The sequence below is a fragment of the Equus caballus genome, chromosome 30 (genome assembly GCF_041296265.1).
Source record: "Equus caballus isolate H_3958 breed thoroughbred chromosome 30, TB-T2T, whole genome shotgun sequence".
Lineage (NCBI taxonomy): Eukaryota > Metazoa > Chordata > Mammalia > Perissodactyla > Equidae > Equus > Equus caballus.
Genome location: NC_091713.1, coordinates 24746496 through 24760209, shown reverse-complemented (window position 1 = coordinate 24760209; position 13714 = coordinate 24746496). Strand labels below are relative to the sequence as shown.

Sequence of the window (13714 nt, the reverse complement as noted above, 5' to 3'; positions counted from 1 at the left end):
GTTAACAAAAATATTTGCTATTTCTAGACTTGGCCAATGAAAATCTTGCACAGACGTTATTCCATGTTTTCCCCCCTCCTGGCTGCAGGAGTGGATGCAACCCTCAGGAGATTTTAGAAGCTGCCTGTTGAAAATGGCAGACCCTCCAACAGCCAGAATGACTGCAGGAAAGAGAGCTAAGCTGCAGATAGGTTGACACCTGAGTGATATTATGTGAGAAAAAAATAAACCCCCACTGTATTGGAGCTGATATACGTTTTAAGGTTCATTTGTAACAGCAGTGAGCGTTACCTCAAGTAACACAGCCACTTACTAGCTGTGTGATTTGGGGAAAGTTTTTAACTTCTTTTAAAAGTGCTCCTGTTTCAGTGCCAGCCCAGTGGTGTAGCGATTAAGTTCATGCACTCCACTTCAGCAACCCAGAGTTTGTCGGTTCGAATCCTGAGCTCTGACCTAGCACTGTTCATCAAGCCAAGCTGTGGCAGCATCCCGCATAAAAAGTAGAGGAAGACTGGCACAGATGTTAGCTCAGGGACAATCTTCCTCAAGCCAAAAGAGGAGGATTGGCAATGGATGTTAGCTCAAGGCCAATCTTCCTCACACACAAATAGTGCCTCTGTTTCCTTATCTGATAATCATAGTGCTTACCTCATAGGAGTGTTGTGAGGATTAAACGTGTTAATGCATATGAAGCACACAGAACACAGCTTGGCAAATAGTGAACATAGGATGCTGTTTACTTATTGTTGTATTTTGTCTCCTGATCCTTGAGTACATGTTTTAGCCAACAGGCAGTGTCTAGGAGACACTTGACAGGGCTGAATTCCTCGCCTGGACTTTAGTTATGTTTAGAACACTAACCTTTCAAGTCTACCAGCCATGGGGGAAATTTCTGAAAGGCTTGTGTGTCTACACTGGACTTTTGCATATTATATGATTTAATACCTTATTCATTTTCAAAGAAGGTCTTGTGAGGTTGGTTTTTATTTTTGTTTCTTAGTTTTACCTGGCAAAGTCAACCTTTTTTTGTAATAAAATACAGATCCAGGTGGCCTGTGCTCTCTTTCAAGGCCACCTTTTAAAGGTAATCCTTTTACAGGCAATCCTTAAATTCCTGGGATCAAAGAAAATGTCCAATTAAAACTTTATTCTCTTATATGTCAGACAACTATCCACTTTTACTATCTTCTGGACAGTTGATGGAGATCAACAAAATGACATAGGACTATCAACCAGTTTGACAGTATATATACTAAAATTGTCCTCTAAATGTGTCCCACTGGGTTGGATTTAAAAATGTATAAGATGGATACAGTGTGGATCCAGATGGGTGATTTATAACTTCATGGAATAGTAAATGCCTTGGAAACAAACACACTTGATGGTGGCCCAAGGATAAAATAAGAAGCTAGAACTCAGGTATTTTTTGGCTCAAAAAAGGAGATGAGTCTTTCCTACACTGGCAGGATTGAAATTTAGTTGTGAATAATTTAATTTAGCATTTCTTTCTTCTTTAAAGACTACCAAAATACTGAGAGTTTAGTATTTTTTTTAAGGCACAAGATTCAGGTACATCCAGGTTGATACCTATTATTGTTTTTGATTGATTAGTTTTTCAAGTGCCCTTCCTGGTAATTTTCATCAGAACTTTACAATGAAGAGAATGTATACAAGAACGTGGTATGTAACAATAATATTATAATAGTCAATTTAGATAATTGTTACTCGTATTATGGATAACTCTGATGGTTTTTAAAAACAGAAGAAATTATAGAAAGAATTCATAATTCATCTCCATCAAGATATTGTGATGTCCTGAGTCATACTCAGAAAAGGGCTGGATTGTCAACACTTACTAGCTTCATGGGGTAGATTTACTCTGAAGCTAAAGAAGCTTGAGTTTCAGGGCCCTTTGCCTGCATGAGCCCCTTCCAAGGAAAGTGTGGTTGTATATTTTTATAAAATTTGCAAATGTATAATATTTCACCACAATTTGTTATGACCACTGTCTCTTTCTCCTTTAACTTACTCTCTGCCATAGGTGCCCTCATATTGATTGAAATTGGAGTGACTATGGATATTTTTGAAACCTACTAAAGGGAAGTCAAGTTGGGGAAATATTTAGTTTGGGCTCAGTAGCTACATTTATCTAATTTCACTCACTTCTATAAAAAAGTTGTTAAGGCTCAAATATGCCATTTTCACTGCAGTTTGGAAAAATAAGAAATGTGAGAAATTATAGACTCTTAATTTGGATGCCTGTAGAGGGAAGCTTTAAAGAAAGAGAGATCAGAAAAAGTAATGTGATATGAAACCAAAGCTGTAAAAATGAACAATAGAATCAACGGGAATATTCTGACATCAAGAAGACAATTGGAACAAAATAAATTTCAGATCATACCAAAAGTAGCAAACTATTAAAAGAAAATGGTGGATCTAGGATTGAAGCAATGCCTAGGCCATTTGATTGTTTGATAATACAAATTATGAAGAGAAGCAGCTCATAAATATATTGGACAAATTATACTTCTTACTGATTTGTAACTGAAATAGTGACATCTATGATAATATACAACTCAAATACAGTCATATGAGAAGGATGTCCATGAAAAGCCGATTAATGATGTTGTCAATTTGACAAATATTTAGACAAGTCCCTGAAATCTTAGAAAGACTCTTGGTAGATATTTCTCCACATTTGGCAATAATCTTAAACATTTACATAATATTACGATAGTGAGTTGTGAAGCTTAAACTCACTTTTCTAAACTTTAAACAGTTAAAAAATTTTTTTGATTAACCATGTGACAGAAAAGAATAAATTCTCTTTCTATTCTCTCTATAGATAGTTACAGTACAAAGCCATAGTTGTAGGAAGAGACAATCAAAGTACAAGTTAAACACATTAGGAAAAAGACAAAGATGCCAGAAGTTAAATAATTCAAATACAGTATTTTTATGTTAGTGAGATTTGCTTGGTTCTTTTCTTAGATTTGTAATTTTTGTAATTTATATCCGCCTTCTAAATAAATATTTATTTTTATATTTTGTCTTGTCTTTACTATTTTGTTTTCTTTTCTTAAAGATGGTCCCCTGAACTGAATAACTTTCAGGGACCCAAAAATCTAGGTCCGACTAGCCATGTAATCTTGAGCAAGGGCTTAATCTCTGTGTCTCAATTTGCTCATTTTTAAAATGTGGATGATAATAGTGCCTATCTTGTAGGATTGTTATGAAGATCAATTGAGGTAATAATACATAAAACATTGGGCATCGTGCCTGCTAGATAGTAAGTACTCAAATAATGACAATGATTGTTATTAATGTTAGTGTTAATTTGATAGCTGCAGAAGAATAAGGGAATAAAAGAGTTATGACACAATATCATCCATAGTAATTTTGGACACTGTTCTTATTTGCTAGGAAATATTCTCTTGCTCCAGAACCTGTGCATTCGTGTGCGTTTTCTTTGCTTTTGGGTGGACACGACACTTTTCCAGAAGAAATAGTTTTGATCTGTTTTTATGAAATGCATCACACGCACATAAAAATGTGAGATTACATTTTTATTGCTTATACAGCATGTACCTAATCGTTGCATTAGATGTAATGAACATGAGTTTTAGTTAATTGCTTGTGTAGGGAAAATTTCTTAACTTCTCTGCTTCCCAGATTGTCCATCGATTGAAAGGTAGACCAGCGCCCCTTACCTGGAAGGCGCCTGTACACGACACCCTCTTCTTCGCCACCACAGCACTCTACATCCTTGCTCACAATCTGTCCCCCACAGCACTGCTGGCCGAGGCCATCCTGAAGCCTCCCAGCACAGCAGATCTGATTTCCTGAGGTGGAGTACGGCATTCTGCCACAGCAGGAGTCGCCGACGCCAGCGGAAACCCGATGGTGCTGCTCATCTGGACAGCATACTTCACCTGTCAATTTAGGACAATAACCATCATTGCATGAGTGAAAAAAATATGCTTTGACTCACAACTAAATTTTATCACAATCATCTTGCAGATGCCAACTAGCTGACAGAATTACGAGAAAGAATACCGTCATACTGGAGTTGCAAAATCTCAATGCAACTTCAAAATGTTTGCATTAAAGATGTATAAATCTGTGTGTCTACTCACATACACACACGCCAACTTAGAGGTGAAGCTACGCTGCCTATTTCCTCTCTGAGCCTTAACAAATGAGCACATTAGGTCTGGTGACATGGATTAAGTGATATTATTAAAAAATTTATCTGCAAATTATTTTCTGTCTACTTAGTGTAATTTTCTCTTTTTGGAAAGTGGGGTAGATTCAAAATCAACTCTTATTAAATTTGTATTGCCTATGATTACAATTTTTTTAACCAGACTATATTTATTTAACCAAAAAGAAATACTTCCAATGGGAAAGTCAATTATGTGAGAGGAGGTAAACATATCATATTCAAGTCAGCGTGCTAGTACTTTGCTGAGCTACGGCAGACACTGAATTTCACTAATGTAGTTACATCCACATCCCTCTTTACATAATATTCTGGGAAACTTGAGATAAGCATAAAATAATATTTTGCCTGGTGCCTTGGGATCAAAGGAATAAAATATTCTAAATATCAACAGTCACCTTTTTTTTTTGTTTAATAAAGAGGCCTCTAAAAGACAAGAAAACTCTAAAAGACAGAAATCTCAAAATTGCTTTCCTTAAGGATACCTTGGAAAACACTAATTACAACTTGGTGGATCTAAAATCCAAACGTCACATTTCCTCTCTCTCATGACCCAACTGTGGGTTGACCTCCCTCCTGACCTCCGGAACCTTGACTTCCTGCTCCTCTTTGCCTTATTCCTCCTCTCCTTCCTGCACTTTCAACAGACCCTCTTCTCTTTCCTCCATTGGCCCTTCTTAAACGTATCTTTCTCTCTGGACAATATCACTTATTATATCTTATAAGGTATGTGGGTATGATGACCAACCTGGCAGGTCTCATAGCTTTAAATCATGGTCTAGATAAGATTTGCATAATCTAGTTAATGACTTGCCAAACCTTCTTAAGAAAAGGCACAAGTTCCCTGAAGAATTTAGGATTGCTTTAGGAATTTATAGTCCTGGATTCCCTGATCCCTGTCAATTAGTTCATCTTTTTGTGAGGCCAGGATATGCCAAAACTTGGTTAGTATAAGCAAGATGAATTTCTTATCAAAATGATATTAAAAAACATGGGACAACACTTAACTATGGATAGACATATAAAGAGTATAAAAAAAGGACAAGAACTCTTAGTAGCTATCATTGAGGTCTTTCTTGCCCAAAATTCATTAGCCAAAAATTCACCCCACCAGATAAAATGGACAAGTTACTAGAAACACACAGTCTACCAAGACTGAATCATGAAGAAATAGAAAATCTGAATAGACTTATATCTAGTAAGAAAATTGAATCGCTAATCAAAAACCTCCTAACAAAGAAAAGCCCTGGACCAGATAGATTCACTGGTGAATTCTACCAAACATTTAAAGAAGAATTAGCATCAATCCTTCTCAAACTCTTCCAAAAAATTGAAGAGGAAGAAACACTTCCTAACTCAATATATGAGACCTGTATTACCCTGATATTAAAACTAGGCAAAGACACTTCAACAAAAGAAAACTACAGGCCAATATCACTTATGAATATCAATGCAAAAATCCTCAACAAAACGCCAACAAATTGAATTCAATAGCACATTGAAAAGATTATACAACATGACCAAGAGAGATTTATTCCTGGAATGCAAGAATGATTCAACATACAAAAATCAATCGCTGTAATGCACCATATTAACAGAATGGAAGAAGACAAAAGGTCAACTCAACTGATGCAGAAAAAGCATTTGACAAAATCCAGCACTATTCTATGATAAAAACGTCAACAAACTATGAATAGAAGGAAACAACTCAACATAATAAAGGGCATATATGAAAAATTCACGGCTATCATTGTATTCAACAGTGAAAGCCTTTCTTCTAAGATAGAAAGAAGACAAGGATGCTGTGAATTTGCCACTTCTATTCAACGTAATATTGGAAGTTATAGCCAGCGTAATTAGGCAAGAAAAAGGGAGAAAGGCATCCAAATTGAAAGGGAAAAAATGAAATTATCTCTGATCACAGACAATACAATCTCATATGTATAAAACCCTAAAGATTCCACACACAAAAAACTTTGTTAAAACTAATAAATGAATTCAGCAAAGAAGCAGGATACAAAATTAACATACAAGAATCAGTTATATTTCTATACACTAAGAATGAACAATATGAAAAGGAATTTAAAAAAACAATTCCATTTATAATAGTATAAAAAATATTTAAGAATAAGCTTAAACAAGGAGGTGAAATAATTATACACTGAAAACTGCAAAATTCCGCTGAAAGAAATTAAAGAAGACACAAATAAATAGAAGGACATCCCATGTTCATGAATTAGAAGACAACATTGTTAAGACATCAATACTGGCCAAAGTGATCTACAATTCAACACACTCTCTATCAAAAATCCCAACAATGCTTTTTCAGAAATAGAAAAATCCATCCTGAGATGCAAATGGAATCTCGAGGGGCCCCAACTAGCCAAAACAGTCTTGAAAAGGAATGAAGTTGGAGGTCTCACACTTCCCAATTTCAAAACTTACAACAAAGCTGTATTCAAAACAGTGTGGTCCTGGTGTAAAGACAGGCATCTAGACCAACAGAATAGAATAGAGAGCCCAGAAATAAAACTTCCCTTATAAGATCAAATGATTTTCAATAAGGATGCCAAGACCATTTAATGGGGAAAGAACCATCCTTTCAACAAATGGTGTTGGGAAAACCAGATATTCAAATGCAAAGAATGAAGCTGAACTCTTGTCTTATACCATATACAAAAATTAATTCAAAATGGACCCAAGACCTAAATGTGAAAGCTAAAACTATAAAATTCTTAGAATAAAACACAGGGGAAAAGTTTAATGGCACTGGATTTGGCAAGGATTTCTTGAATATAGCACCAAAAGCACAGGCAACAAAAGAAAAATAGATGAATTGGACTTCATCAAAAGTAAAAAGTGTTGAGCCAGCCCTGATAGCCTAGTGGTTGGGGTTCGGTGTGCTCTGCTTCAGCAGCCTGGGTTCAGTTCCTGGGCACGGAACCACACCACTTGTCTGTCAGTGCTCGTGCTGTGGTAGCGGCTCCTATAGAAGAACCAGAACAACTTACAACTATACCCAACTATGTACTGGAGCTTTGCAGGGGAGGAAAAAAGGAGGAAGATTGGCAAGAGACATTAATGAAGGACAAATCTTCCCCCCTGCAAAAGAAAAAAAAGTTAAAAAGTGTTATGCATCTGGGGCTGGCCCCGTGGCCGAGTGGTTAAGTTCGCGCGCTCCGCTGCAGGAGGCCCGGTGTTTCCTTAGTTCGAATCCTGGGCGCGGACATGGCACTGCTCGTCAGACCACGCTGAGGCAGCGTCCCACATGCCACAACTAGAAGAACCCACAACGAAGAATACACAACTAGGTACCGGGGGGCTTTGGGGAGAAAAAGGAAAAAATAAAATCTTTAAAAAAAAAAAAAAAAAGTGTTATGCATCTAAAGACACATTCAACTGAGTAAAATGCAACCCATGGGAGAAAGTATTTTCAAATCATATATCTTATAATGGATTAATATCCAGAATATATAAAGAACTCCAACAACTTAACAACAAAAACACAAACAATACAATTTAAAAAATGGGCAAAGGATTCATATAGACATATCTCCAAAGAAGATGTACAGATGGCCAATAAGCACCTGAAAAGATGCTCAATATGACTAATTATTAGGGAAATGCATATCAAAACCACAGTAGGACGGCTGTTATTAAAAAAAACCCTCAGAAAATAAGTGTTAGCAAGGAAGTGGAGAAATTGGAACCCCATGCGCTGCTGTTTGTAATGTAAAATGGTGCAGCTGCTGTGGCAAGCACCATGGCAGTTCCTCAAAAAATTAAACATAGGGCCAGTCCAGTGGTGTAGTGGTTAAGTTTGCATGCTCTGCTTTGGTGGCCTGGAGTTCACAGATTCGGATCCTGGGTGCAGACCTAGGATTGCTCGTCCAGCCACACTGTGGCAGCATCCCACATAAAATAGAGGAAGATTGACACAGATGTTAGCTCAGGGACAATCTTCCTCACACATACACACACAAAATTAAACGTAGAATTATCATATGATTCAGGAATTCCACTTCTGGGCATACAGCTAAAAGAACTGAAAGCACGGACTCAAACAGATATTTGTACATCAATATTCATAGCAGCATTATTCACAATAGTCAAAAGGTGAAAACAACCCAAAAGTCTATCAATAGATGAATAGATAAACAAAACATGCTATATACACACAATGGAATATTATTCAGCCTGAAAGAGGAATGAAATTCTGACACATGCTACAACACGGATGAACCTTGAAAACATTATGTTAAGCGAAATAAGCTGGTCACAAAAGCACAAATATTATATGTTTCCACTTACATGAGGTACCTAAAGTAGTCAAATTCCTAAAGACAGGAAACAGAATGGTGGTTGCCAGGGCTTAGGGATGAGGGACAAGGGGGAGTTCAAGTTAAATGAGTACAGAGTTTCAGCTTGAGAAGACAAACATGTTCTGGAGATGTGGTGGTGATGATTGCACAGCCATGTGAATGTATTTAATGCCACTAAACTGTGTGCCTAAAACGGTTAAAAAGATAAATTTTATGTTGTATATATTTTACCACAATAAAAAAATCCAGTTTCATAAAAAGGGAAAACATAATTCCACGCCTGGTTTCAGAGACCACTTAACTATCACCCTCCAAGAATGCTCTGGTCTCAACAGAAGAGAAGAAGACACCACAACTTCCCAGAAAACAGAAGATAGGACGGCAGGCTGTCCCTCCTCTCTAAATTACAAGAGCTTGCTGAGCACTTGGAAGATGCTTTAGCTCCAAAAAAAGAAAAAACATCAGACAAAATTAATAGCATTTCAGATTACACAGTTAGATAAAGCCAAGAACAAGGACACCTCTATGTCTAGTTGACTCAAAGACAGCTGCCAGTATTGTAAGGAAAAGGGACATTCAAAGAACACTCACTCTACTTCAGCTAGAAGGATAGAATTGAGAAGGGAAAAGGACAAATGTTGACAGCACATTCCGTCTCTGAGAAAGTAGCTGCTCTGGTCTCTCCATAATTTCCCTTAACACAAAACAGAGAAATTTCCATGCAATTGTAGAAATTGAAGATTTCATATCTAGTTGATATTGAGGCTACATTATCTACCATAAATTCTACTACTTTTCCATCATTCCTTCCCAGGAATAACCAAACCATCTTAGTGGTAGAAATTTCAAATACCTCTCAGACTCTGCCTTTGCTGTTGTTTTTTCTCCCCAAAGCCCCAGTGCACGTTTGTATATCCTAGCTGTAAGTCCTTCTAGCTCTTCTGTGTGAGCCACCACCACAGCATAGCAACTGACAGACGGGTGATGTGGTTCTGCTATCAGGAAATGAATCCAGGCAGTGGAATCGGTAAAAGTGCGAAACATTAACCACTAGGCCATCAGGGCTGGCTCATGCCTCTGTCTTTTTTCATCATCTCTTGATTCAATACACCTTTCGATTTAGTAATTCCACCCCAGAGCATCTGGTGGGAGGAGATCCGCTTTGTAAATATGATGCCAGTATTAAATGTGGACCCCAAAGCCTCTTTCTGGAACTCCCAGGAGATGAATCCCCAGTCTATAATTTGATGATGGCACAGATTGATTACCCACTACTTGATGCCTCCATGACCAACATTTCAGACCTTGAATCTATTATCTTCAAGAGCCTCAGGGGCAAGGACAGTTCAGATATGGGATTCACAGAAGAGGCTAAATCCTTAAAGGTCTCTATAAATCTGGCCATGACCTTCTTGAAACTGGCCCAAAACCTATTTAAAAAAATGGCGGTTATTGAATAACTGTGGTTCATCATACCCCCTTAACTCCAGAAAGGACTTATCCCCAGTAGTAATTCTTATAATATCCTATTCATTCCATCAAAAAGATAAATGACTTGTATACCACATTGTCCAAGATTTAAGGGCCATTAACAGGATTGTGCTTCCTGACTTCCCGGTAGTTCCCAGCCTGAACACCATCCTATCTTCAATACCTGAGACAGCTGCTTAATTTGGAGTAATAGATCTATGCTCAGCAGTTTTTCTTACACTCAGACTCACAGTATCTTTTAGCATTGGGACTGTTATATCCCAAGAGTGTATGGAAACACCCTCTTAATTCCTACAATTACTTAGCCATAACCTTAGCATGGTAGGCAGAATATGGCCTCCCAAAGATGTCCGTGTCTCAATCCTGGAACCTGGAACCTCAATCCTGGAACATGGCAAAAGGGAATTAAAATAGCAGATGGAATGAAGTTTGATAATGTGATATAAGAAAGGCTTGACTGGCCATTGCAGGCCTGAGGGATGGAAGGGGACGACTAGCCAAGGAATGTGGTTAGCCTCTAGGAGGCGGAAAAGGGAAGAAAATGAATTCTCTTCTCCAGAAGAGAACACAACCTGGCCAACACCTTGATTTTAGCCCAGCGACACCCATTTGGAATTTCTGACCTTGAAAAAAATGTAAGATAAATTTGTGCTGTTTTAAGCCAGTAAATATGTGGTAATTGTTATGGTAGACCTACGAAACTAACATATTGAAGGTATTTGATTTCCTCTTTAAAACCCCACTCTTATACAATGTGTGGATGATCTCATTATGTTCCCCAGAGAGTCTTAAAAAATTAATTCTGGGGCCAGCTCTGTGGCCGAGTGGTTAAGCTCTCGTGCTCCGCTGTGGTGGCCCAGGGTTTGGATCCTGGGCGCGGACATGGCACCGCTCGTCAGGCCACGCAGAGGCGGCGTAGCACATCCCACAACTAGAAGGACCTGCAACTAAGATATACAACTGTGTACGGGGGGGGTTTGGGGAAATAAAAGCCAAAAAAGAAAAAAGAAAAAAACATTGGCAACAGTTGTTAGCTCAGGTGCCAATCTTAAAAAAAAAAAAAATTGGGGCCGGCCCCGTGGCCGAGTGGTTAAGTTCACGCGCTCTGCTGCAGGCGGCCCAGTGTTTCGTTGGTTCGAATCCTGGGCGTGGACATGGCACTGCTCATCAAGCCAAGCTGAGGTGGCGTCCCACGTGCCACAACTGGAAGGACCCGCAACGAAGAATATACAACTATGTACCGGGGGGCTTTGGGGAGAAAAAGGAAAAAAAAAAAGAAAAAATCTTAAAAAAAAAAAAATTAATTCTCTATATTTGTTGACAGTGGTAGCACAAAGTCTCAAAATGTCAATTTTTTCAGAACAAAGTGCATTCTAGACTGTGACATCATGCAAAATGGAAAGTCTCTTTCCCTTCAAAGGTTGGAAGCTGTTCATGACTTTCCTCAGTCAATTGCCAAAAGTCAGTTTAGATAAAGGATTGCCCAGTCTCACAGAATCAACAAGAATCAATGAGGATCCTTGGTCTCATAGGATTTCAATGTCCATTAGATATTTGATTCCTGGCTTTTGTGAACCCATTGCCCCTTTATAGGATCTGATAAAAGTGGACACACCCGAGTCTTTGCTCTGGAATGATTCATTAGAGACTATCTTCTGTCACTTAAAGGATGCCTGTTAACCTCCTTTACTCTTAGGCTCCCCAATTACTGTAAACCTTTCCTTCTATCTGCCCATGAAAGATTGGGCAAGCTTAGGGGTTATAACTCAGGAGCTCAGTATTTGTTAGAGACAATAGTCTCCCACTAATATTACTTAGTTCAAGTAACTTAATGAAGACCAAACAACTAATAAGTGAAAGAAATGAAATGTGAAGAGAGGCAGTTTGACTCCAAACCCCATGATATTATCTGCTAATTATTCAGCAAAAAACCATCAAAACACTATACTGAATTTTTTCCTTTATTAGAATATGATCACATAAGCTATTAGTGGAAATACAGAGTCTAGTCTGAGTAGGACATTTTTGCTTTCCTTTTTTTAGGGATTTTCAATATAATTTCAAGGGAGATATATTTGCTTTCTTTCTGTTCTACCAGTATACCAGAAGAACATATTGTGACATATATGAAGTCATCGCATTATTATATAACATAATATCTCTAATGGCTCAATCTCATATTTGATCATGAAAATTCTAATCTTGACTAGCTGTGTAACTTGGCCATATGTCTCATTTTTCCTATTTGTAAAACGGAAACAGAATGCTAAGACATACTCCTTTTTATAAAATTTATTTTAAAAAATATCATCCAGTTAAAATTCACCTCCTTTGGATGCATAGTCTATGAATTTTAACACAAGGATACAATCAGATACAAAAGAGTTTCATCATCCCCCAAAACCCCTTAACGGTCAACACCTTCCTCCCACCCATTATCCTTTCTCGGCAATCACTGATTTGTTCTCCATCACTATAGCTTGTTTTTTCATGTATGTCATGTAAATGGAATCTCGCAGAGTGTAACTTTTTGAGATTGGTTTCTTTCACTCAGCATAATGCCTTTTTGGTACATCTCAATGGTTTGTTCCTTTTGATTGCTGGGTAGTATTCCTGTGTGTGGATGTACTAGTTTGCCCACTGAGGGACATTTAGGCTCGTTCTAGTTTTTGGCAAATATGAATAGAATGGCTATAAACATTCATGTGAAGATTTTTGTGTAAGCATAAGTTTTCATTTCTCTAGAGAAAATATTTAGGAGTGGGCCAAGGCATACTCAATTTTCTCTCAAGATTGAATTCCTAGAATTCAGAGGACAGTCGGCTTAGCTGATAATGTAATCATGAGCCCTCTGGGACCAGTTCAACCTGACCCCATCTTACCAACAGAGGGATTAAGGGTCATTTTTCAGGGGCAGTGAGCAAAAAATGCAAGCTGCATAGCCAGAGCATGCACAGAGGAGAAAATCTTGACCCGAAATAACACCTGGAACCAAAGATTCTTTCCCTATGGAATCAAAAGGACCAGCATACAACCGGAACTTGAAAGTCAGACTCTTATCAGAAACGAGGGGTCCATTGTCTAGGAAGATCCAGTGTTAAAGTTCCTTTCCACACCTTACCACAAATGTTTAAAGCTTTCCAATCGAAACTTGCCCCACTGGCACTTCTGTGTATCAGCCCATTCGCCCTAACCTCTTAAATTTTGCCCCAAACTCTGGATAGGGGAGACAGATTTGAGGGTCTTGCTTCCTGTCTCCTTGCTGGTTGACCTTGCAATAAAACCTTTTCTTTTCTCAAAAGCCAATGGCGTAATTATTGGCTTTTTATGTAAACATCAGGCAGAGGACCCCCTTTTAGAGTGGTGACAATAGTCTTTGAAAGGATCCCACAACATAGTATCTATAAGCAGAAGAGGACTTACTAAACTTTTCATGATGATTCTGCTAGAGGCCAATGAAGGCTAATGAGCTTACCGTGAACAGCAAAGTTACTGAATTTGTTACATTCCTCTGGGTAAAAGGATTTTCCTGTTTGGTCTCAAATGTAGTTGCCATATTTCTTAAATCTTTACAGCTAGAGAACACAGTGCTCCTTGTTGGCAAACTTGCTTTAACATGCTATATCACATGGTCCAGGGGCAGCACCAGTAAATTAAACATCCCTTAGGACAATGGCGG

The 13714-nt window shown here is 38.1% G+C and overlaps 1 protein-coding gene across 1 annotated transcript in view; it reads right to left on the bottom strand.

Moving 5' to 3' along the window:
• USH2A (usherin) overlaps nt 1–13714 on the bottom strand; it is a 747192-nt gene that overhangs the window by 167775 nt on the left and 565703 nt on the right. Inside the window, exon 50 of the mRNA XM_001915645.4 lies at nt 3711–3932. Coding sequence (XP_001915680.3) covers nt 3711–3932 — 222 coding nt within the window. The remainder of the gene's footprint in view (nt 1–3710; nt 3933–13714) is intronic.